This window comes from Xiphophorus hellerii, chromosome 9 (genome assembly GCF_003331165.1).
Source record: "Xiphophorus hellerii strain 12219 chromosome 9, Xiphophorus_hellerii-4.1, whole genome shotgun sequence".
Taxonomy (NCBI): domain Eukaryota; kingdom Metazoa; phylum Chordata; class Actinopteri; order Cyprinodontiformes; family Poeciliidae; genus Xiphophorus; species Xiphophorus hellerii.
In genome coordinates, this window is record NC_045680.1 from 31642412 (window position 1) to 31668217 (window position 25806).

Here is a 25806-nt window from a genome sequence, read left to right on the forward strand (position 1 = left end):
TATTCTGTGGTTCTTGTTTCATTGCTGGGAATAGACTAAAAAATTTTCTAGACCAAATAAACTCAAAAGTAATTACATAAAAAGTTAGGAAATGGTTCTGCCGTTTATCAAGACAAAAAAAAGCCGTTTATTTTTTTATAATCTTTCCGTCATGTTATAATTTTATTCTCTAATTCAGGTTTGGGTTGATTTTAAATCCAGTGACTGCAGGAAAACTGGCTGAGTCAGAAATGAAATGATTTTATTGTTTTTGCTTTGTTCGTTTTGCCGACTGGAGCTCTGATGTGGGGAGCCACACCTTCCTGTTTGTGGAAGAACAGAGGAGGTTCTGATCCGGTTCTGACCCGGTTCTGATCCAGTCAGAGCAGAAACAATCGAGTCTGTTTATGATTCTCCTGCACGACTGCCAGCCAAAGATTAGAGACATTCCAGCTGGTACCTGCTCAGACAGGTACACACACCTGGGGGGAGGCGGGGGGCTCCACCCTGCATTCAGGATGAACCTCAGGCAAACAGTCCGACTGTCTGAGTCTGAGTGGAAAGACGTTACGGTGGTTTGTGCACATGTTGACTCACACACACACACACACACACACACACACCCACACACACACACACACACACACCCAGTGCGGCGCTGAAACAGACCGCTCTCTGTACCTTTTGCTCCCCGGAGCCGCTCACCTCCTCTCCTCGCCGCTGCTCTGCCACGTCGGCGGGAAACTCCTCCCTGCGTCCCGCTGCTGCTCCGGGACCGGACCGGACCGGGTCAGGAGTCTAAACCAGCCCCAGGGTTCAGGTGTTTACTTGAGGAGACATGAGTGGATTCCTCTACAGGGGCCGGTAAGCTGCTGACTCTGGATCTGTGGGGATGGAGGTATTTCTGCGCAGTGGACGGGTCCGAACGGGTCTCTGCGGCCGTCCTGCAGTTAGAACTGCCGCTAACGGCTTTAGCTCTGCACACTTTCTGCCTCTTCAGCTCAGAGGCTCAGACGGCCACAGCTGATCCTGTCAGGAAATCAAATGGATTCAACTCTGAGCTGCTAAAAATGAGCTCAGGTTTTATCTCACAGCTGAGATAACCCAAGACAGAACCACAGTAATGATGTTATTATTAAAGAAATAACATTTACATAATGATAATAAATGTTATCGTGTTACATTTATTATTATTTACATGCACTGTGCCTTTAAAGTAGTGGAGTCCAAACTTTTTGCCAAAAGTGGCCAAATTAAACAGGAAACAAAAGTTATTAAATTAAAAATACAAAAATTAGTTTTTCTGTGATTTTTGTTGTTTTGTTTTACCTGCTAAAAAACAAACATTTATCAAATCTGTACATTATTACAGATCAAAAACATAAACTGCTTCAGACTGTTAATGCTAAAGCGCTATATAAACTGTATTTAGCATATGCTAAAGCTAAAGACTATCATGGTATTTAGTGGAAGCTAATGCTAAATTGCTGATTTTAACCCGGCGTCATGAGGGGGATGTGTGTGTTTAACACACTCTGGGTGTGTGTTCATGTCAGTGTTTTGTTCTTTTCATTAGTTGTTCAGCTGAATAATAAATTATTTCAGTTCCACTTATGAAGATGCTGCATCAAAACAGACTGAAGGTAGTTTTTATTCTGTTCATATGAACTGTGCTGATTTCTGTATGAAGTCCAGTTAAAGTAATCCAGAACCGCTGCTGAGGTTCTGAAGCGGTGCCTGCAGTCTCCTCTGGATCCAGCCGGTAATAAGCGGTTTGGAGAAACTCCTCTGACTGTTTACTGCGTCTTCATTGGTGAGAGACGGCGGTGTGACCTGAGGCATGCGCTGACTCAGGAGCCGCAGCAGCCTGACGGGTCAGCGCGGCCCGCCCTGCTGCAGCGCCCTGCTGCAGCGCCTCTGGAGGATTTCTGCTCCGCTCCAGGAGCATCTGGACGACCTGCGTTAGGAGACCGGGTTCTGGGACGGTTTGGCTGACCCTGTCTCTGGTTTCAGGCACGGCGCTGCAGAGAAACCGGCCCGGCCCAGGAGCCTCGGACCCATGATGGGTAAGAACTTCCTGAAACTTTTCCCTCCTCGCTGCTACGCCTGTCACAAAAAGCAATAAATCAATTAATCGCATCATAAACTAGAACAGCCACTTCCTGGTTTACATGATTGATCATTCTTTGCTTTTTTCTCTAACAAAATCTGGGTGGTAAAAGTTTCAGTCTGGTGTTTTTCTCTCTAAACAGTTTTTAAGGATAATTTTGTTTACAGAGACTTCATAATTCATTTTATTTGTTTCTCTTGCTTTATTTATTTATTTTGGATCTTTAAAATGCTTTCCAGTTCCAGTGTTAAATGTTCATCAGAATTTAAAGTTTGTTGATCTTTGAGAATCTGTTCTTGCACTATTACCCCATTACCATCAAACTACTGGAAATTTGTCTCCAAACAACAATATTATTGTTTATTTCAATAAGTTCTGGGATGATTCCAGTAAAACTCCTCATGACGGAGCGACTCGCCGCTGCAGCATCAAAACCGGATTTCAGTTTGGCTCTGGAAACTCTTTTCTTTATTTAAAGTAAAACATTATCATATTTTAGGTGTTCAGATCTAAAATAATGTTATTATTTATTAAGGATTTGTGAAGTTATATTTAAAGTAACTAACCTAACAGTTTCTTTTTCTGGTTTGTAAAGATGTTAAAAACAAGAATCAGGTGCTCAGACTGCTCTGATCGGCATGGCTCATAATTATACATACGGAGTCAAATATGGAGGTGAATTTGGTGCAGCTGCTGGTTTTCGGTCGACCAGCAAACAGAACAACGGGAAGGTCCAAGAAACTCAGCAGTTTATCATATAAGTTTGTAAATATTTCAGATTTTCCTCAAACTTCAAACCAAGTCATCATGTTCTTACCAGAAAATGCCAGATATTAAAATCCGCTTTCTCCAATAAAATAAAGAATCTTCCTGAAATCTCATGAGATTTCATCATGAACCTCTTGAATAAATGTGTCCAGACCTTTAAACCAGTAAAACTCAGATCTTCCCGGTGCAGATCTGCTGCGTCTATAAACGTCATGTGGACGTATTTATTCACAGTTTATAAATATGTGTGAATATTTCCATCTATAATCAGCTTATAATGAGCTGAACGAGTCAGGAAGCTCTCAGTGTTCCAGCTTCAGCAGCACCAATATCAAACTGCCATCTACGGAAGCCCAGATGTGCCACAATTCTAAAAGTAAAAACATTTAAAATAAAACTGTAACAAATACATGAAAACTATTAAAAATGCTGAATTTGCATCATAATTAGAAACTAGAGTCGTGAAAATTTCCCGCAAATATTTTGAATATTTCTCAAAAATATTTCAGATTTGCAGGCCAACATGAAATAATTAAACAGCTTATTTGATTGGTCAACCTTTCCTGCGTCAGTCCATTAGTCCCGCCCACTTCTCTTAACAGGATCCTCATATATTTATGAAGATAAATAAATTAATGGTGTGTTCCCCTGTTACAGCTGCTTAGCCTAAAGTCGGAACTCAGACCTGAACCTTCAGAGTCACATAAAGACGGTTACAAAGTCGGCCTTCTATCACCCACTGAACATTTCCAGGATTAAAGAACTGATGTTGTTTTTGGATAAATCAAATGTAAAACATGTTTAGAGCTGCCTTTGATTCATAATAACTGGATTATCTTTCATTATAGTCTGGATTACAACATCTTATGGCTTCTGTTTATGTTAGTACTGTAATGCAGCGCTTGTAAGTTGTTTGTTTTTGTCATGTAAAGCTCTTTGAACTGCCTTGTTGCTGAAATGTGCTGCAGAAATCAACGTGTGTAGCTATTTTAGAACATGTTTCATCTCAGCAGATGTTTCTAGTAGTCAGATCACAGCATTCCTATTGAAACGGGACAAATAAACAGTTTGTTTTCACCTTTTCTTGCTTTTCGTGACATTAATCTAAAACGTTAGCATTCAAAGATCTGCTGGAAGCTCTTAAGACAAACTAAATGAAGAACTTTTGAAATCTTGTTAAATTACAGCTTGTTTGTCTTCTGTCCTCTGTCAGATTTCTCGTGTGATGAAACAGGAAAAGGTCCTCCGGTCCAGATGCACAGCCTCAGAGAGTTCGAACAGGTAAGAAACATTTTCATTAGACGGATCTGCGTGATGGAGGAGTGAACGGCTGGGTTTGGCCTTCAGCTGCATGTCGGAGGCGTTCAGACTCGTCTCTGCTCGCTCTTAATCACTGGTTAGGTGTGTTTGGAAAGATGAGGTGGCAGCTGGAACAATGCATGAGTCTAAACGCTTCCCTCTGCAGAAGCCCCACTGTAATTTCACTGCTGACGTCGTTTTCCCGTCAGCGTTTCACCATCCAAACACATTTCCATGTAGCTCTCAGATTTAGCGTCTTCATGCTTTTCTAAGTGAAGTATGGTTTATTTATAGAGCGCTTTTCACAGACAAAATCACAAAGCGATGTAGAATAAAAGTTGACCTTAAATTGGACAAAGAATGAAAAGAAGGGAAAGTAAAAGTGTTTTCAGTTGCTAAGCTAAGCTAAGCTAATGCAGAGGGGTGAGGGGAGCCACCATCAGACTAAATTAGGTCAACATTAACATGTTTTTGCTCAAGTAAAAAGTAAAAAAGTATTTTGTAAAATGGCTACTCAAGTACTGAGTAACTGATCAAAACATCAATCATTTAATATTTAAAATTTGCATCATCTGGTGGACCAAAGTATAAAGTTATGTGGAATTTTTTATATTTTAAGAATTAAGAAAAGAATTAATATAAATTAATATAATTAGAAAATAACAAAATCAGGCAAAGGAAATAAATGGTTCAACATAAAATTTATGAAACTTTAACAAAAACTGAAGTTTGTTCTTCATTCAGTAAAGTTTCTCCCAGTGGGTAGAGGATCCAGAAATTTTACTCAAATAAAAACTACAGCGTAGTAAAATTACTCCTAAAAGCACATTTCTTCCTCTGAGTAAAATACTCTGAGTAAATGTAACTAGTTACAACCCAACCTTGGCTAATGCTAGTGCTAAAGCAGTATAGATAATTTCCCAATGAATCTAAACCCGTTGCTGCATGACATGAAGTGTGCTGCACCCCGCGCCCATCTACCTGCTGGAGGGCAAAAAACTGCTCGCTAACAATGACTAGCATTGATTTTAAATATTTTAGCTTCTTAATCTTAAATGTATGCCTGATATATAAAAGAAAAAGGGACGCATTGCTTTGCTACTAATTGACAACACTGAAACAACTAGATAACAAGGTCAGGAAAAGTTTTAATTAAGAAGAAAAATAGCGATTGAGAGGGAAGTAGTTCATCTATGCTAGCTTGACTATGACAACCTTAACATGTAGGTGTGCTGTGGAATTCTATGTGTTTCGGTTCAGTTACAAAATAAGAAAAGGCGACCTAAACACCACTTCATCAGTAGGGCAGGTGTTTAAATTAGCTAATCAACCACCGCTGTGTTAGCTTAGCTAATGGCAGCAGTAGCTAATCTACCACAGCGATCATTTATTAATAATCGCAAAACAAATAAGTCTGACAACATGACACTGAAACAGACTGAGTGTTCTGCTCTTTGTGTGGGAAATGTTTGAGCTTGTTTTGGCTGTTGAATCCTGAAACATAAAGCGGCGTTGTTTTCAGTTGCTATGGCAGCGAGTCTGTGTGTAGCGTAGCCGATTCAGGGAGCGATCAAAGTGGTTTTGAGTTGTTCTTTAACGTTTTTTCTGCTATTTTTCTGTTATTTTCCCTTTGCTGTGGCGCACTGCACTGAGTTAATAATTTCTGCATCCAGGTTCCAGTTAGCTAACGGTTCTAACGCGGCAGCTCCGCCATGGATGGAATGGCATGTAAAGAATCGTCTTTTGCCCTCCAGCGTTGGGCACTAAATTTCCCAATATGTCCCAGGAACATGAAATGGATCTATTTGAGCAGATTTCTTCAAATTAGGTGAAATGTGCCTTTAATTTGACCCAGAATAACTGGGTTATTAGCTGTTTATGACCTTATTATCTAACTGTGCTCATATTGATGCAGGAAATCAGTAGAAAACTTGTTGGGTTTTTTATGAGCCTCCCCTGATGAGGTGGAGCCCTGGGCGGTGAGCCATGTGGTCCAATCAAAAGCAGCCGTTTATAGCGTACAGGCAGGTGGGCTTTTACCTTTAAACTTTGTCAGCTCTAATTAGGCCAGCTGAGGTAATTACTGGGGGAGTGATTCACCTCCTGGAAACGCAGGTGAAAAAATCTGGACGGCGTCCTGAGACTGACAGCTTTTAGAACGGCTCCGGGTCTTTAACCCGGGGTCAAACCCATTTTGACGTTTAATGGCTTCAGAAGGCTGAGTCATGCCTTTAATGCATCCAAACAGGCCGCCTGGCATTTCCATATGTGAGCTGTGATTTACGGAGCGGGGTGTGAATGGGCGCGGATTTATCTGGGTGACCGTGACTTTAAATCAGGACCTGAAGCAACACGTGTTTAATGCAGGATCCCACAAATGTTTTTATTAAAGTTTACAATGAAAAAGATTTGAAACTGCTATTTTTATTTATCCTTCCCTTTTTTCTGGTTCCATTTGTATTTAAACCATGAAATATGTTGCTGTTGATTTGGTGACATGGTGTCAGAGTGTTGGACTCTTCTGGCCAATCAGAGGCCAGAGTTCAGAGGGACACGCCCACTCTCATTAACTCCCATTATATTCCAGTGGGTGGTTCTGGAGAAACCGGACCAGAAGGTTCTGTTTGACGTCTCAGATCTAAAACACTGATGATACATAAACATAAATGTTTGTTTCCGTCAGGAGGTTTTGATTCTTTGAATTATTTTAACTCCACTTTTCATAAAGCTCCATTTTGTTTGAGGGTAAATCTGTTTCCTGCTGTTGGTTTCTCTTCCTGTTTGGGCCTAAAAAAAGATGCCAATCACCATAGCAACCACTTAATTGATTACCAGGAAATTTACCTTAATTATGATGTAAAACACAATTTGTTCATGATACTGAAGTTTCTTTTATTTTGCATTGGAGACTTTTTTCTTTTCACTGCAGTTTTTCTCCCTTTTTCCACTGGAATTTATTTTCTTCTTTTTTTTCATTCCACTGGGATTTTTGTGTTTTTTATTTTATTTCTAAGTAGTTTTTCTTTTTTCATTGGCATTTTGTTCTTCTTCGTATTTCTCTGGAGTTTATTTTTACAAACTGCTTTTCTCAGAGCAGATCATCAAAGCAGCTCAAATAATACATGATATGAATCAGAATGAAAGCCTGAGCTTTCCGTAATTATGGCCGCGTACCGAGCAAACCCGGCTTCTTCCCGTTCTGACCCGATGTCTAATCATCTGGGCTGTTGTGGTTCTTTGAAATCTTTCTGCTGGTTTCCATCAGCGCAGAAGGAAAACCAGTGGAGATGCTGGGATCAAGTGTTCCTGAACGCTGGAGGACATCGGGCCGCAGTGGTTCCGATTCTGCTTTTCTCGCCGGGCCGACGGGTTCTGGGAGCCCGGCCAGGATCATCACGGTTCTGATATCGCTCAAGAGGTTCTGCCCATTTACAGATCCAAAGAGGACAGAGTTCTGGTTCTGATGAGCTGGGATTAGTTTGGAAGAGTCCGGGTTGAAGATGAACAGATGGGAACCAGAGCAGAACCTGGAGTTTGATCCAAACGCCTGTTTCCTCCTGAAGAACCGGAGCTGGTTCTGTTCAAGTCAGAGAAAATCAGCATCTAAAGAACGTCACAACTTATTCACAAGGTTCAAACTGTTTTATCCACTTCAGGAAGTCCAGACTAAACATTGTACAAATACAAGAAATAAATATTTTAGTGACCAGAACATCTTCTTCCACGTTTTTACAGCGTCTTTGTTTTCCAGGATTTCCTCTGATGATTCTTATTTACTACAACAAATTATCAGGGCCAGACTAGGAAAAAATATTTAGGTTATTATGAGAATAAAGTAATAAACACAATTTTTTTTTCTATAATACGAGAAAAAAGTTGAAATAATAAGAAAAAGTTACAATATTACCGGAGTCGTGTTAAGGTAGACCGGAGTCACATTAAGGCGGACCGGAGTCGCATTAAGGCGGACCGGAGTCGGGTTAAGGTGGAGTGGAGTCGTGTTAAGGCGGACCGGAGTCGTGTTAAGGTGGAGTGGAGTCACATTAAGGCGGACCGGAGTCGGGTTAAGGTGGAGTGGAGTCGTGTTAAGGCGGACCGGAGTCGTGTTAAGGTGGAGTGGAGTCACATTAAGGCGGACCGGAGTCGTGTTAAGGCGGACCGGAGTCGCGTTAAGGCGGACCGGAGTCGTGTTAAGGTGGAGTGGAGTCACATTAAGGCGGACTGGAGTCGCTTTAAGGCGGACCAGAGTCACATTAAGGCGGACCGGAGTCACATTAAGGCGGACTGATCAGTGCCCTGAATGCAGCCTTACTGGTTGCATTCTCACCAGTAAGGCTGGTTAATAGGAGTCTCTCCCCAGAGCCTCGTATTAAGTTATTAATCATTTAAGCGCTAATCTTTATGAATAACCAAACAGCCTCTGTTTTGAAATGTCAGGTTATTTTGGTTGGAGTAAATGTGAGAAGGTCGCCAGTTTTCTGAAACAACTCAGCTGAACGCCGTCTGATTCCCGTCAGGACGCCGTGTTGTTTACAGGTTAGCGTCTCGAGGCGTAACCAACGGAAACATGTTGATTTCTGACAGGAAGCAGAGTCCCAGCGCTGTGATGGCGCTCATTAAAGCCGTGGCGGCGTCATGCTAACGTCTCCTGACAGCGGCGGCGCGCTGCTCCCCTCAGCCTAACAGGCTTATTGGATCCAGGCCGCGGCTCGCTCTGTTTGTCCTCCGTCCACATTTGGGTCGGGTTAGGGAACCGGCTAACTCGGGTGAAACGTGAACCTGCCGGAGCTGCTTTTGGAGCTGTCAAACATCCAGCGGAGGTTCTCAGAACTGAGAGGAGAAAAATCACCCAGTCAAAACGCCCGCCGTCTCAAGTGGTCTTTATTAGTCCTCAGGAGAAATTGGAAGCACATGGCTGCCTATAAATGTGAAATCAAACCGACCACGGAAACACTTAGATTGATGGAAGATGGGGGAGGATTGCATATAATTTCAGCCATTAAAACCTCAGGACAAATTAGGGTTGCTAATCTGTTATTCTGCCCTCAGTGTCGGTTCTGACTCCTGAAAAGCCTCGCATGGTTTGACGCGTCTGTCAGAGATGGATTACCGCTTCCAGAAACAAAGCGTTAGCGCCGCCGCATCCTATCTGCGGAGGTTTCATCTCCTCCAGCTTCTCCTGGATCCCAGGTTGTTGTGGCGTTTTAAATAGGTCAGTATATGTGCGTGTGTTTGAATTGAGCCCTGAAGCTGCTGCCTCTGATTTGCTGCTGCTGAATTAAAAAGCAATAAAAGACAGAGTGTGTGACGCTGGAACTGAAGCAGAGGTCCAGTTTGCTCACACGGTGCAGAACCTCAGAGGGAAGTTCTGCCAGACATCTCCATGTTGGAATGTAATTATCGAGTCAAAACAGAGTTTAAGTTCTTTGTGACACTTAAAAGCCCATAATTCATTTAGAAATGGTGTATCTATTGTTTTTTTTGCCTATAGAGGTCTCCATTTTTTACCTGTGCAATGCATGCTGGGTCGACGGCGTGGGCAGGTCAAAGTGGACCTGAAGCCTCCCAACAAAACACAAGGTGGAGAGGAGGATGAAATGTCTGGATTGATTGAAGTTTTCATGTTTTGCTATAGACAAGATGTCGACTGAAACAAGCTAACATCATCGACTGGTGATCTACTGTTAGCTATGTTAGCTAGCGCTAACACAATAACCAGCAGCTAACTCCAGTAGCAGGAGCTAACCTAATTACCAAGGGCAAGCACAATTAGCAGACGCTAACACCATTACCTTGAGCTAACATCAGTAGCTAGAGCTAACATTATGCTGCCAGCGCCTGTCATTAGCAGGAGCTAACATCATTAGTACCAAATCAGAACACACATAATTTGGGAAAGTGTTTTGATCCTGATGCTAACGCTAAGCGTCATGAGTCAGGAACTGGAGCTGTTTGCAGCTTTGCTCTCCTCCTGGTTAGCATCGCCAGGTAGCTACACCAGCTATTTCAGTGATGGTCTTTTCTCTTCATCCATCTTCATCTCTCCTTCTCATTTCTGTATTAAATTTAATTTCAATGTGCTCTGGTTCAAACTGGAAGGGCTAAACATGTTTCAGTTGCAAGCATTTTTTTGTTTTGGCTAAATGGAGCTAGCAACTAGCATGTGTCATCTACCCAGGATGCATTGCAGCATAGACAACATGGCGACGTCCATGTGAAAATAATTTATCTAAATTTGTAAAAATGATCCTACATTATTTTTACTGTTTTTAAATCTGAAATAAATGTTTCTGAAATATTATTAAATGTCTGCAAGTCTTCTAGATTAGTCACCAGATTACATTTTTTTCTCTATTTAAACTGTGAGAAGTTGAGTGTTGAATTAGCGCCTGCAGCAGATTGTGTGGCTTTTGAAAGGAGGACATGTCTGTGCAAATCAAATCTTCACCACTGGCTGACAGAACTCACAATTTATTGTAACAATGAAGAGAAAACATTTAGCATTTCTCTACAATCAAGATGTTTTACTGAAGAAAGACAAAGACACAATACAGTTTTTCTGCATCTAAAGAATTTGACTAAATCAGCATCACTTCATAGTTGATGTTGATTTCAGTTTCTTTGGATTATAATAAGGAAAACAGAAGCAAGTTCAGTTCATTACAATCTCAACTGATTTAAACAAGAACAATATTTGTTCTGCAGAACAGTGGAAGAGAAACCAGAACATCTAAATACATCAAAACTATCAGAGCCAAAGAAGTTTACGTTTAGTTTTGGAGTAATATTTCTGAAAACATCAGCAGTGGTTTCCATTGTGGCTCCTGGAACGCAGAGAAATACATTTAAACAGAGAAGATCTGAACAGCAGAGACATCAGAACAATGAACCCTGATCAATAATCAGAGAGATGAGAGGAAATCTCTCTGGGTTTACAGAACTCTACAGAACCACAAACATAAACCCCAGCCTGCAGCGGCTGAGTGAATCTGGTCTGGACTCTGTGGATCAGAGTCATGGTTTCAGAGACGCTGTAGAAGGACAGAAGACCTGCTCCGTGGTCCAGGTACACTCCCAGTCTGGAGGAAACTGGACCGGAGATGGAGGTCCAGATGTCATTGTGAAAAAAGTTAAAACCTTTTTGGGAACAAGTTAATGCCCAAGATTTGTCATTACCGCCAAATAAAGATTTATTCCTCCTTCCTGCTCTGCTGATGCTCTTGTAAGCGACTGCAACACGAACTAGTTTTCCGCTCCAATCCACCTCCCAGTAACAACGTCCAGTCAGACTCTCTCTGCTCAGAACCTGAGGCTTTTTAATGAATCTGCCTGGATCACTAGAATAAGACTGAGGTTGAGGCATCACTGCCACCTTCCTGTTCCCCTCTGATAGGACCAGCTGTGTGTCTGCTGTGTTTGGATCCAGAGTGATTTCACGTGAATATTTTAAGAATCCAGCTCTGGTCTTTGGTTCTGGTTCTGTTATTAAATCATCTTCAGTTCCATCAGTGAGATGTTTGTCTCAGGACGTCCTGTAGTTTATCTCTGAGCTCTGACACAGCTGCTGTCACGTCCTCAAAGTGTCTCAGAGGACGGATGTTGATGCTGGATGAGCCTTTAGACTCACTGAGTGGCAGTGAGGGGTAGTTGAGGAGAAACTGGTTGTGATCCTCTGTGTGTGAGAGCTGCTCCAGCTCAGCGTCTTTCCTCTTCAGCTCAGTGATCTCCTGCTCCAGCTTCTCCTGAACATCTTTGACTCGACTCACTTCAGTTTCCTGCTGGAATCTGATCTGCTGCTTCACCTCAGAGCTTCTTTTCTGGAGGAGACGGATCAGCTCAGTGAAGATCTTCTCACTGTCCTCCACTGTTTTATCAGCAGAGCGATTGATGGCCTCCACCTCCTGTTGAAGCAGCTTCACATCTTTCTCTCTGTCCTGGATTCTCTGCTGGATGTTTCCTCGTCTCTCCTCCAGCTCTCTCTGCCTCTCAGTCCTTTCTGCTGCAGCTAACACTATGTCATGGTCTTTATGTTCATCCACAGAGCAGAGATAACAGATAAACTTCTGATCAGTGCAGCAGAAAATCTCCAACAACTTATTATGACGAGAGCAGGCGTTCTTCTGGAGGTTCTTGGACGGCTCCACCAACTTGTGTTCCTTTAAAGTATCTGAATCATAATGAGGCTGAAGGTGTTTCTCACAGAAAGACATGAGGCAGAACAAACAGGACCTGTAGGCTGTCAGCTTCCTCCCAGTGCAGATATCACAGGCCACATCTTCAGGTCCAGCATAGCGGTGATCAGCAGGAGCAGGTTGGAGTCCAGTCTTCTTCAGCTGCTCCACTAAAGCTGCTAGGACGGCGCTCTTCTCCTGGATCGGCCTCGGTACGAAGGTTTTCCTGCACTGAGGGCAGCTGTGCATTCTTTTTCGATCCTCTCCATCCCAGAAGCTTTTAATACAGTTCATGCAGTAGCTGTGTCCACAGGGAATCGTCACCGGATCCTTCAGTAGATCCACACAGATGAAACAGAAGAAAGTTTCTTGGTCCACATGAACTGCTTGCTGCACCAGTTCTCCTGTCTGTCACACTGACTGTTAGTTTAATTTCCTGAGAACAGAAACTAGTTTGAGCTCTGATCCACCAATCACATGTCAGTGCAGGGAAGCTGCAGCCAATCACTGTTTTTTCTTCAGAAGCTGCTGCCTCCACCCTTCTTCAAGATGTGCTTCATTCCAGGAAGAGGAGGCCAAACATGCATCAACTGGTGTTTCTCTGATATGTCAGCAGAAACACTAACAGCAGGAATGTCTGCTTTTCCTGTTTTAACTGCAGTCAGTGGGAGTTTAGGTCAACATGCTAGTGCTAACCCAGGGCTATCATTGTTTTTTAAGCTAGTTTTAGCTCTTCAACTAATTCTAGCTTTTACATAGGTTTTTCACACTGCCTGGGGTATTTCACTGTAGGTCAACATGCTAATGAAAGCCTACATGCTATCATTAGTATTTCAGCTAGCATTAGCTTTTTAGCTCATTTTTCCGTATAAACTGCAGTTTTGAAAAAATGTTCTGCACAGATTTCTAATCGTCTTTAGGTGGATGTTTTCATTTGCTGAAACTTTTCGCTCCTCTTCAACAGTTTTGAAAGCTTTTGTTTTCTTCTGCAGCTGATTTACAATGCTCCTGCAATTTTCACCAAACAAACCAGCTAACAGCATTCACACTGCATTTTCACAGCACATGCACATTTTTCTAGTTTATTTTGTAGCCGTAAAATTATATAATAATGATAAATGTTGCAGGATCAGGTTTAGAAAGTAATAATGGCATCTTTTATATATATTTTAAAGTAATATAACTGAGACCGACCCCTGGTGTAGGGTTTGTTTTTAGCCGTTTATCCGGCGGATGAGCCTTAATGGACGTCCGGGCGGCAGGCGGGTCGGCTTTCAGCACTCAGACCGGCGGATCGATACGCAGCAGCTCAGCTTTCAGCTCAGCCAACCAGCACATCTGAAACACCAACACACTCAGAAACGTTCTGCTGATTCGACCTGCAGTCACTTCACCTTTCTTGCATCCAGTTTGCTGCAGAACCGTCCGTGTTTCACTAATGCAAACTCTGCTGCTCTACATACTTTGGTTGTGAATCACAGGAAATGTTCAGGAGATAATTTCCCATCTGGTGACCTGAATCCCAGCCTGGATCGATCCTCAGTGGAATCAACCAAAACCAAACCTCTATTCAGAACATTTCTGCTTTATCCTCAGAAGTTAACAAGTTTTATTCATGGAAAATTACTTCTCTAATCTGCTTTCTTTCCTACATTTTTACTTCTAATAACTCAGATTTAGGTTAGTAGAAGGAAATATTTGCATCTAGTAATCTAAAATGTTTTCCAGTATTTCTGAAAGATCTTTAAGTGTTTTCTTCAGAGATTTACAGCTTATTAATTAACTCAGGTTTAGATCAATACTTGAACATTTACTAAAAATAATTCAAGAGATTAACACTAATTTAAACAAATACTAATTTTGATCTGCATTTTCCAAGCAGTCTGTAATTCATTTGTCTTATTTTTTAGATTATTCTACGTAAAAATTCAGAATATTAAGACATTTTTACATTTACATTTTGTAAAAATTCAGAAATGTTTGTTTTTTAAAATGTCAAAAATTCAACAGAATCATTAATGTTAAAAGATTCTACTTAATTTTCTAATTTCACAGATTGAATCAAGTACAAGTTATTAATGTTTGACCAAGAAACTAATAAGAAACAAAGTAATGCTTAAAATACACCAAGCTAGTTTAATTTAGCTTAGCTTCTTTTTAACTTAGCTAGGTTAGCTTGAACTTGTGTAGTTTGACTTTCTTCAGTTTAGCTCATCTATAACTTCAGTAGTTCATTTTATTTTAACTTGGATTAGTTTAGCTTTGCCTTAATGTTAGTTTAGCTTAGCTTCCTTTAGCTTACATTAGCTAGAACCCTTCTAGCCTAGAGAAGCTAGCTTTAGCTTAGTTTAGCCAAGTTAGCTTTAACTTTATTTAGCTTTCGTTTGTTTAATTTACCTTATCTCAGTTATTCTTCCTTTAGCTCATCTTATGTCGGTTTCATTGACTTAGAACCAGTTTCAAATCGGACCTTTGAGCATTTTTTACTAGCATCGTTTCATAAAGACGTTTCGTTGTTTAAATCGATGAAAGATAAAACCGTAACTTGGTTCAGGTGTTTTAGTTTGTTTCAGTGTGACGCAGGTGATTTCCAGAGAGTTTGGTGGAAACTCAGCCTTCATCAGATAATGGATGAAGCTTCGCTCTGGTTCTGTTCATGTTTGGTTCTAAAACTCCTGGAGATTTGGATCAGAACCGAGACAGACGGAGCACTGAGGCAGTTTAAAGGTTTTCAACATGTTTGACTGAAAATACGTTTTCTGGTTTCTGCTTTTTCACTTAAACTGTTTGTTAATCATCAGCTTTGTGTCCGCTTGACTTCAACCTGAAGGTTGGGTTCTGGTTCTGGTTCTGTGGGTTCTGCAGAGTAAAACAGTATTTGAACCTGGTGAAGCAGAAAAGTTGGAGGCATGTGTTTTCGCTGTGCAGCAGTGCAGGTGTATTCCTGGAACATTTTCAGGATGCATGCATAATGCAGCAGCAGCAGCATTCATTAGGATCCTCAGAGCTGCAGCAACGCAGCTGCAGCAACGCAACGCAGCTGCAGCAGCACAGCAAAACTTTCCCTTCAGTCCAGATTTCCAGCCATTAATGAATAAAATGATGACTGTTATTCTTACATCTGTCAGCTCAGAACTGCATAACGTCATCTCTGACTTTAACATCTGTGGAGGGTTCACGGAGCGTCCGGCTGCACTGAGCTCTAGCGCCACCACCTGGACACGCAGCGCATTGAACTGCTAATTGCTTCCAGGTCTGTGCAGTAAATTTGCAGCCCTCTTCAGCGGGTCAGAGACAACATATTGACTTGATCACGGCGTCAGTCACGGATGATAATTGTTAAGTTAAAGTGTCCAATAATCTGCTCCCAGTTGTATGAATATTACAACCTGACAGACAGACAGACAGACACACAGACAGACAGACAGACACACAGACACACAGACAGACAGAGACACAGACACACAGACAGGCTTTGATTCTAAAAACAAATGATCTTCATCACCTCGCTGTGTCTCTGCTGCTGCTTCTTCATTTTGGCTCCTTTCTGCCGCATGTAAAACTTATCTGTATGTTTATGAAGTAAAAGATTTTTTAATGTGATCTATTGAACAGAGATCATATGGAACCAGTTATAAACTAAGAAAAGTCTTTTACTCTGCGGCTGCTTGGATCCTGCAATTACCCTGACAGTAATGTCAGCCTTTAATAGCCGCATACAAGACGGCATTTATTACAGTAACATGACTGAAACCGCGAGTCATGCAGCTGGTCGAGGAAAACCGACTGCTGAACGGCTGGAGGTAAATCTGAAACATCAGCTTCCTCTGTTAGTCGTGTCATCAGGATTGCTTGGTTTCCCGCCACATTCTGGCTCGGTGGTGGCAGGATGATGCTCGGGGATCGAGTCCTTCAGCAGAGGTTTGGTACAAACTGAGAAATACAGAAAGCGCCTTTATGTTTGTCTGAACTATGGAGACGTTTTGTACCTGCATGTTTCTCTTAAACGTCTCTATTCTGTTAATTATGGATTTATAACAAGATTTAAAAGTTTTACACATCGTTCTTAAACAACATGTTTTTATTTATAATCCATTTATAATTTCTTCATTCTGAGAAATTATTTTTACTTCCCCAAAAGTCCAAACTGAACTTGGACAAAAGTCTTTTTAGGTTTCTGCTCCGTCTTCTGGGAACCATTTTCAGAAAAACAAATCTAAAGAAGTTTCTCTGTAAAGGTTTTAACTGATGAATCTTTTAAGTAGTTTATTTGTGACGGGGTTAATGTTTTCTGTAATCTCAGTTTTCTGCTGTTGTCCAGGATTGTCTTGTAAAAGAGATTTTTAATCTCAGTGAAATAAATGTATATAATATATAATAATAAAAATAGGACAAACAGCTGAAACACTGTTTGTCCTTTAAATCAAGACTGAAAAAGTTTAAGCTGTTTAGTAACTTTTGAACCAAAATAATCAACAATCACCAACATATTTGAGTTTCTGAAAGACAAAATGTAAAATCTGCTTCTGGTTTTCACAACTGGTGACTGAACGATGTGTTTATGATGTTTATGATGTTTATGATGTAAACACTTTGAACTGCCTCATTGCTGAAATGTTCTATTCCAGTGAATTTTATTGGAAACTTTGGGAAAAAAGCAAAACAAGCAGTTTTTTGTTTTTTGGGGGTTTTTTTCCATTTCCTGGTTTGGAGCGAATTAATCAGGCGACTCAAAGTGTGATGTCATCAGACGTTGACGCTACGCGTGGCTGGAACAAACAGGAAGTGGAGGTCGCTGTCTAGCATGGAGTCCTTCCCTCTGAAACTGGACGTTTGAACTTTGTGATTTCTGACGGTTTGGTGCCTCTGGTAAGGCACAGAATCACAGTTTGATACGTTTTCACTTATTCCATAAATTTCCCTTTTTCTGTTTTGGAAAAACCAGTTTTTTTAAAAAAAAAACTGAGAAAGTTATTTTTCTACAAAAAACATAAATGGACATATGATTAGTGATTCTGAATACACCTGCGGCTCTACAAATGGTCTAGTCAAAGTCAGCCGTTGTGTCCGTGTTGGATCCTGTTTGATCTGGTGTCTTTGCGTTCCTCAGAGTTTCTCTGTGAGTTTTCCCTGTTGGGATCAGTTATTGTGAAAGAGGAACATGTGTGGCGCAGACCTCCTGCTTTCCTCACATTCCAGAGAAAAATGGGAAGAAAAAATGATTGGAGGAGAAGAACGTCTCTGGCTGCTGCGCGTCCACGTGGCATCGCTTACTCTGCAGCTTCCAGGAACTGCCACTTTCAGGGCGCAGTGTCGAAACTCAGGTTTTTTGCTGAGCTCCAGGAGGAACAGGTGCTTTTCGGTTAAATCCTCTGATTTTTCCATAATTGAGGGAACTATAAAGTGGAGTAATTGTTAGCAGAGGAGAGAGAAGCAGCAGCTTCTCCGTCTGAAACCTTCGGACTCTTCCAGGTTCGGATTGTTTCTCCGTAATGTTCCAGTTCCTGTTTCTAACCCTGATCGGGTTTTAACAACGCTGAGCCACGTTTGTACTGAGAGAAGCTTCATAATCTTAATTTTAGTGAATATTTTTTGGTTTTGTCTGTCGGAAAGCAGAAACATATCCAGGGTCTCCTGCAGGCTCATCTTTTTCTTCCTGTGGATCTGGAATGGCAGCATTCCCAGTTTACGTTTTAGTCTCAGGCCACCCTGGAAAAATAGTTCCTTTTGCCAGAGAAACGTTGGTACTGAACCATCAAGTTTAATGGTACAGAACCTGGAGCTGAATGAGGCCGAGTCTTATTATTACTGCGTCAGTTTCCAGTAAAAACCTTGAACAAAAAAACTCCCTGAAACACATCCCTGTCTGTTTAACGCTAATCCACCCTCTGAATGCCCCTAAAAACATAAAAACACCAGCTAAACTTTCTCCCTCCGTTTCTCACCCATCCTGTAATAACAAGCAGCTGTGCTGAGAGATATGACTCAAACAGGCTTCAGACTCAACACCTTTAAAATGGACCTTTTAGACTTTTATAAGCGTAGAATAAATTTGGATAGTTAATTTATATATTCAGGCCTAATTGTTATGTTTAGGATTTAATCTATCTTGTGAATTCTATGTCCAGAAGATTAAAACCTCCAACAAAACGTCAGAGAAACCTTTTGATAGCTATTAGGGAACAAACATGTGAGGTTCATAAAAGTAAATGACTACTTCAGTGAACGAGTTACAGAAAGTAACTGATTAGTTCTGTGAAACAAACCTGAATGTTCCAGAAAACAATAAGACGAATGTTCCAAAGAAACCTGTAAACGCCAGAAAGTTACTCATTAATTCTGTAAAAGTCACATGCAAGTTACACAAATTAGATAACTAGCTATCTGTTTATCTAAGATAGGTAGCTAGTTACATAGCTAGTAAAATAAATATTTAACTAGCTAGCAAAATAGCCAGCTATGAATCAATAGATGGGTAACTATTCATCTAGTTAGATAAAAAGGTAACTAGCTACATAATTTTAACTTTCTTGCTGGATAGCTAGATAATTTGTGAAGCTTTCATGGGACTTTTCAGATGTAATTAGTTATCTTCTTGAATTTACAGTTCCTCTCCCCTGAATTTTCTAAAAATAAACTTCTAATAAAAGCAGATAAATAAATAAATAAAGATTCAACTGTGTTTATTGCAGCTTCTGTAGAGAAATCTGTTTTAAAGCGCCGCCGGATGTAGGAACGGGGGGATTGTGATGCGATCACAGACTTCTTTAGTAAACTCATAAGTTCTTTATTTCAGGTTTCGGCCGTTGTTTACATCAGGATTTACCGCCTGGTTGTTCTGGTGCAGAATTGTGACGCATGTCTCACGTCATTGACATAAAAGTCAGATAAATGCGACATGAGCGTTCAGAAAATGCAGACGCTTTGGAAACTGTCGGACATATATTTGATTTAGTTCTGCGAAAGTGAAAAGATGGAAGTTGTGCCGTTTGGTTCTCATCGGCTGCTGGGTGAACGTGGCCATTCTCTTGTCAAGGTCTCCTCTGCTGCATTTGGTCAACTCTCTCCACAGCTTCAGCTTAAATCTCATCTTGAAAACCATATTTTTCAGTAGAGCTGCCAGGAACTGAGTGTACTGGAGACGGGAACAATGCTTCAGACAGATATATGTTGCCATGTGGGTTTTTAGATGGAGGAAAGTTGACCTTTGAGGAGATCTGAAGGCTTTCTGCAGGGCGCACGCACTTGGCAGGTAAATAACAAGCCTGAAAGACTGAGCGTACCCTTACTGAGTAATGCTGTGAGTAAATACCAAGCCAATTACTGCTAACGAGGGCCTAATTGGAGCCAGATGAACATTTATTGAATTTGTCAGAGAAAGGTAGAGAGAAGATGGCTAATGAAGTGCAGCCCAAGCCCAGGGCCAGACCGCCAAGCGCTGCATAATTCGCCTGGCACCGGCACAATGTTTTCCAAATTTGTTGGGCTTTTTTGCTCATTTCATTCAACTGGGGAAATTTCAAACTAATAAATGCAATTGAAACAGGCCCTTGCTTGCCAGTTTGATGTGAGAATGTGTTTCATTTAGGCTCCAGTGCCTGAAATCTTGACATACGATGTTTGGAGACGAGCGGTTGACGCGACTCTTGATGTAAATTGAACCCAAACAGTTTTAGAAGCTTAAAATGTAAGAGATGGAACATGTTCACACGATGCGCAGCCACAAAGTGTTGAGCTGATGTCCCAGCCTGACCTCAGCATAATTAAAGGCTTGGCTGCTCCACACAGAGAGGCTAACACTGTGGTAGCTGTCAGTAAGGCTGGAGTATGTTCAGCTGGTTTTCATTTCACAACATTATCTCAGTTATAACATGGGACATAAAAATAGCGACAGAACATTAAAATAATTCATTTCTTACGTTCAGGAAGGAGTCATGTTTACAGCACATCCACCGGCCAACAGTAAACAGATTACTACAAATAAAACACAGCAGTTTGTTTCCCGTTTCACTGGAGCAGGATCGTTTTGACCAGTTCTGTAAAGAAAATGATGCCAGAGGCTGGATGGCCACAAGACCTGCAGATTAAAGTTTTACCTCCTTACTGGTTCCTTCAGCCAGGCAGATCTAAATGAAATAGATCAGACTCTTCAATAGATTCTAGATTGAATGCAGCTCAAACAAAACATAAATTCAGGTATTTAAAATGCAAATTAGCATCTTAAACTGTTGGGTTAAGACTGTTTTAATATGATCTGCGGTATGTGTGGAAAATGCATCATCAGGTTTTAGTGGAACACATGAATCTCCTTGGCAATTTAACAAGGAGTGAAGGAGATATTAGAGGAGGTGTATGTATATATCTGAGCCTGTATGTCTGTAATGAAGTCATTTCAATCTTTTGTTGCTAATTGTTGTTTTTATAACATCTATTTATTGGTGCCGTTTGTAAAGCTACACAGTCGAAAATTAACAATAATCTGGATTATTTAGTCTAAGACAAAAGAGTCTGGGTTCATTTCTAAGTCACGTTTTCACCAACTTATTAATTTATAACGGTCAGTCTCTAACTAAATATTAGCAAGCTAAATATTTAGCTTTAAGGTAAATACTATTAACTATACTGTTAAATATTTAGTTAAATAACTAAGTATTTATCTTCAAACTAAATATACTAAATACTTAGCTTGCTAACCAAATATTTATTCACTTAGCTAAATATTTAGTTTTTAGTTTTAGTTAGAAAGCTAAATATTTATTTATTTTACCAAATAAATATTTAGCTTTCTAACTAAATATTTAGTTTTTAGTTTTAGTTAGAAAGCTAAATATTTATTTATTTTACCAAATAAATATTTAGCTTTCTAACTAAATATTTAGTTTGGAATATTTAGCTAACTAACTGTTAGCAACATAAATATTCAGGTTGAAGCTAAATAGTAAACTAAATATTTACCTTACTAATAAATATTTTGTTAAATATTTAGCTCCAAATTAAATTGAGCAAATGACATTTATAGATGAATGAATAACAAGGTGAAACATTAACGCTCATGTTTATCTCCAGCTCTCATTCTGTAGCTCAACCAGAGGAAACTGTCCCACATTCAGGTTCAGGCTGCCATGACCTTTGACCTCATTCCTTTCTCCAATGCTCTTCCCTCTCCTCCTTCCATCCTGATTCATTCCTGGTTCTGACCCGTTCCCCCCGCCCTCCTCTTGCTCTCATTATGCCATCGCTGTTCATCCTGCCAGCTGATGGTTGAGTGCAGCGGCCCTGAGGCTGCGCTGACCCGACGCTTGATTTCCATCCACAGAGAGCAGAAACCAGGGCAGACACAACCGACACCACATGACTGTTTGCACAAACGCTCTGCTGCACCTCGGAGGCATCACATCGACCGTACGCGGTCACATGACGGTTCCTTTGACCCATACGCTTTCACATGACGGTTCCTTTGACCCGTACGCTTTCACATGACGGTTCCTTTGACCCATACGCTTTCACATGACGGTTCCTTTGACCTTACGTGTTCACATGACGGTTCCTTTGACCCATACGCTTTCACATGACGGTTCCTTTGACCGTACGTGTTCACATGACGGTTCCTTTGACTGTACGTGTTCACATGACGGTTCCTTTGACCGTACGTGTTCACATGACGGTTCCTTTGACTGTACGTGTTCACATGACGGTTCCTTTGACCGTACGTGTTCACATGACGGTTCCTTTGACCCGTACGCTTTCACATGACGGTTCCTTTGACCCGTACGCTTTCACATGACGGTTCCTTTGACCCGTACGCGGTCACGCGACGGTTCCTTTAACCGTACGTGTTCATATGACGGTTCCTTTGACCCGTACGTGTTCACATGACGGTTCCTTTGACCCCTACGCGGTCACGCGACGGTTCCTTTGACCCGTATGTCAGAACTATTTCCATCCATTTTGACTGTAATGTTTAGCTTCTGAGTAATAATTATTGAGAATGTTTGCATCATCACCAGAAAGCTTTCATGAGTTTTCAACATCAGTCTCATTATGCTGTCGCCACCCAGTGGACACATTGTGAACTGCAGGCTTGTTAGAAACTGCAAAGCATGAAGACGTTATGAGATGTTTGGTTCAGACTGAGATGTTCAGATCATTCATATCCAGAACCGGAATGAGTTCAGGTTTACATGCACACGGCCCAGAAGTTCAGATTCTTGATGTTTTTGTCCGGGCTTTAACTGGGACGTTTCCAGCAGCTCTTCCTCTGAGGAGAGAAGGTTTTCTCTGAAGGTCTGGGTTTGTTTTTCTCTCTCTTCCCGTACAGCCTGCAGTTCAGAGAGGGGTAGCGTTCCTCCCCGTCGGCCATGACAGTCGGTTGGGTTCTGGGGGGAACCTGATACCATAATTTGGATCTGCCATAAACAGCCGGAATGAGACGCAGAGCCGCTCTCTGTGAAGTGCAGCGGTGGGAAAAGCTCGGCGCTCTCCAGTGAAACGCATGCTCTTATGATTGCATGTAAAGTGTTTATCATTGCTTACACAAACTGATGGAAAGTATTCGCCCGGGCTGGCCTGCAGCACCGGGCCCGGCCCGGTTCTGTTTACCCCAGCAGATTGGGCCGGCTCTCTCTGCTTTCCGTGTTTCCTCTGCGGGCCGGCGTGCGCGTTTGTCTGAAGATGAATGGTTTGTGGTAAATATTGTGCTCTGGCTGTTTGGGCCGCGGCACAGAGCCGTGCTTGTCTTTGCGCTGGCTCATTACGGAGTGTGTACGCGTGTTGACGTCCGCTGATTAGCTCTGGCACTGCAGCGCACACAAAGATTAACTTAGCAGGACGCTTTCCTGTCAGAGCCGCACAAATCAAGTGTTTCCACGCCGAGCGCCAACAGGCAGCAAACACATGTCGGGCCTGAAGGATGTTTGACACTGTGGACACACGCTTTCTGCCAGTAATGATGCTGTCAGGCAGCCAGGAGCCGCCTGCGCTGCCACCGACGGCCACTAGGAGGCAGAGGAAAGCTCTGCTCACAGCTCAAACGTTGCTTCCTGGTTTGGAGTCGGGATGTCTTCATGGCTCTACAGGACTTTGGATCAGGCCAGAGAAAGTTACACAAGAATTTACAGAAGTGTTAGAAAAGGACCTGCTGGGCTGCCTGAGCGGCTGCCTGACGGTAAATTAAATAAATTCAGTGAAAAACGATGAGAGATTTTCTGAAAAATCAGAGGTTTCTGTTCTGGTTTAGGGTCTGATTTCAGGTTTGCTCAGTCATGTGGAGAAAAGAAAGAAGCTTGATGGCTACAAAACTTTCAGATTAAAATGTTTGACCTCTTTGGTTTCTCCGACCAAACAGATCTAAATAAAATAGATCAGAACTAAACAGATTATTGACTGAATGCAGCTCAACCCAAAGATTAGAGGCATTAGTGGTAAACCTGCGTTGCCACGGCAACTAACAAGGAGTTAAGCAAATATTAGAGGAGGAGAATATATATCTTATGTCTTTAATTAAATAAATGAAATCTTCTGCTCCTCACTATTGTTTTAATAACATCTGTTTATTCCACCTTTGGTTCCTCTGATGGGTTTGATGTTTGTAAAGTTACAGTCAAAACTTTGTATTAATAATGTGATTTATTTAGCCTGTTGTAGAGGAATAGTCTTACACATCAAAATTAAATTTATCAGGTTCTTAATGAAACATATTCCTGACTGAATGCAGCAAAAACTAAGCCCATAAATGTAGGTGTTTAAAACACAAACTGGCATCATGACTCTTCTAAATACTAACTTTTTATATCGATCAGTCCATCCTCTTTATTCAGGCACAATTATGGTCCATAAAAAACATACACACATTTTTTATTTGACATCTGAACAAAATGTAACATCAGAAGTTTCTATAAATTGTCTTACTAAAGTTTAATAGAACAATAAATGTTTTTTTTGTTTTTAGTAAAATGTTGCTGAATGTTTATAATCCTATTTATGACGTTAAAATGAAAAGAAAACACGTCTGTTAAAATAAAAATACTTTCTGCCTAAAAATTTCCATTAAAGAAGAATTAAATTTACTATTAAAATTCTCATTACTGCCAAATTTGTAGCATTATTGAACTGCAACATTCTTCCAAGGACCACAAATGGCCCTCGGACCACACTTTGGACACCCCTGGGTTACAGTGCAAGCATTCAGTGTTTCATCCTGAAAGGTATTTATTTTAACAGAATGATCTCCAAACCAGACGTGTTCCAGCTCACCGTTTTTATTAAAAATAATATTTTCTGAAGAAGAAAAACTGAAGTAATTCCTAAAATAAATCAGCCGAGTTTTTCTGGCCACATCAGCAGGGAAACCAGGAAACATCTGCAGTCCGTTTTACATTATAGCTTATTTATTTCACTTTCTGCTTAACTCAGTTAGTTTTAATTAGTTTTTAGAGTGTGTTTGTTAGTTTTTATTAGTTATTACTAGTATGATAATATTGAGTTTATTTTCTATTAGTTGTAGTATTAGTTTTAGTTTTTTATACTTTGGTTCATTTTAGGAGCAGAATTGGAAAAGATCAAAGTTTTGTATTATGATTATGTTACAGATTTTCTCCATTAATTCCCACTTTTATTTATTCCGGTGAACAGAAATGTTTTATTAGTTCCAGTTTTTATTATTTCATTAGTTGAAGCTACAGTAACCCGGTTCTGGTTCCGATGTCCTGGTGACCCGGTGGATCGGTTCAGCTGAAGTCTCTCTGTGTGAGCTGAAATACGGCGGAGCGACCCGTCTCGCCGTCGCCCCCTGCTGGCCCTCCAGGCAGCGCTCAGGGATAAATGACCGTTATGGCCCTAAAACGGCTGAAATCTTCCGTAATCTCTGGTGAACTCCTCACATTTCTCTCATCACGACGAACAAAAGGTTTTTATTTCTGCAACCAGAGAAAGCACAGATCCCATCCTGCTTACTGGCTCCATCAGTCCTCTGGTTTCACTTTATAGTTTTATAACTTTATTGGAAAACCAGGGAGTCAGTCTCACTGTTCTTTGTAGGATTTAAAAAATTTGTTTTTAAATGACAAAATCAAAGACGTGGGAAATTTGGTCCCAAAAATCTGAAAGAACTGGTGTTTACTCTCAGTTTCCTGAGAAATCAGAATCGGTCGGTTCTCCTTGGCTGTCACATGACACAGACTCTGTTTCTGATTGGCTGATGGCATCCTGGTGACGAGTCCTCACCAGGAAACAATCGTTCTGACATAACAAGTTCCTCTGACTACGCTGGGTCAGCGTGTTCCGAACAGTTCTCTGGTTCATTTCTGTGGTTCAGTTCTTTGGTTCGGTTCTCTGGTTCAGTTCTCTTGTTCAGTTCTTTGGTTCAGTTCTTTGGTTCGGTTCTCTTATTTAGTTCTTTGGTTCAGTTCTTTGGTTCAGTTCTCTTGTTCAGTTCTTTGGTTCAGTTCTTTGGTTCGGTTCTCTTATTTAGTTCTTTGGTTC

General features: G+C 41.0%; 1 protein-coding gene and 2 long non-coding RNA genes across 7 annotated transcripts in view; 1 reads left to right on the forward strand and 2 right to left on the reverse strand.

Annotated features, from left to right (window-relative positions):
• pde4dip (phosphodiesterase 4D interacting protein) overlaps positions 1 to 25806 on the forward strand; it is a 71761-nt gene that overhangs the window by 7411 nt on the left and 38544 nt on the right. For 2 of the 5 annotated variants that reach the window (XM_032572069.1, XM_032572070.1), the window contains exons 1-3: positions 296 to 843; positions 1993 to 2045; positions 4071 to 4138. In XM_032572069.1, the coding sequence (XP_032427960.1) occupies positions 818 to 843; positions 1993 to 2045; positions 4071 to 4138 (147 nt within the window). In that variant the 5' untranslated portion in view covers positions 296 to 817. Of the gene's footprint in view, positions 1 to 295; positions 844 to 1992; positions 2046 to 4070; positions 4139 to 25806 lie in introns of those variants that run through there. The other 3 variants (XM_032572067.1, XM_032572068.1, XM_032572071.1) reach the window with 2 other exon arrangements.
• Positions 1613 to 4134, reverse strand: LOC116725829 (uncharacterized). The gene is made up of 2 exons (XR_004340495.1): positions 4043 to 4134; positions 1613 to 2085 (listed from the first exon to the last, which is right to left on the reverse strand). It is a non-coding gene; the product is annotated as an uncharacterized LOC116725829 (long non-coding RNA).
• On the reverse strand, positions 5262 to 24745 carry LOC116725828 (uncharacterized). The gene is made up of 4 exons (XR_004340494.1): positions 24735 to 24745; positions 24437 to 24445; positions 17678 to 17682; positions 5262 to 5398 (listed from the first exon to the last, which is right to left on the reverse strand). It is a non-coding gene; the product is annotated as an uncharacterized LOC116725828 (long non-coding RNA).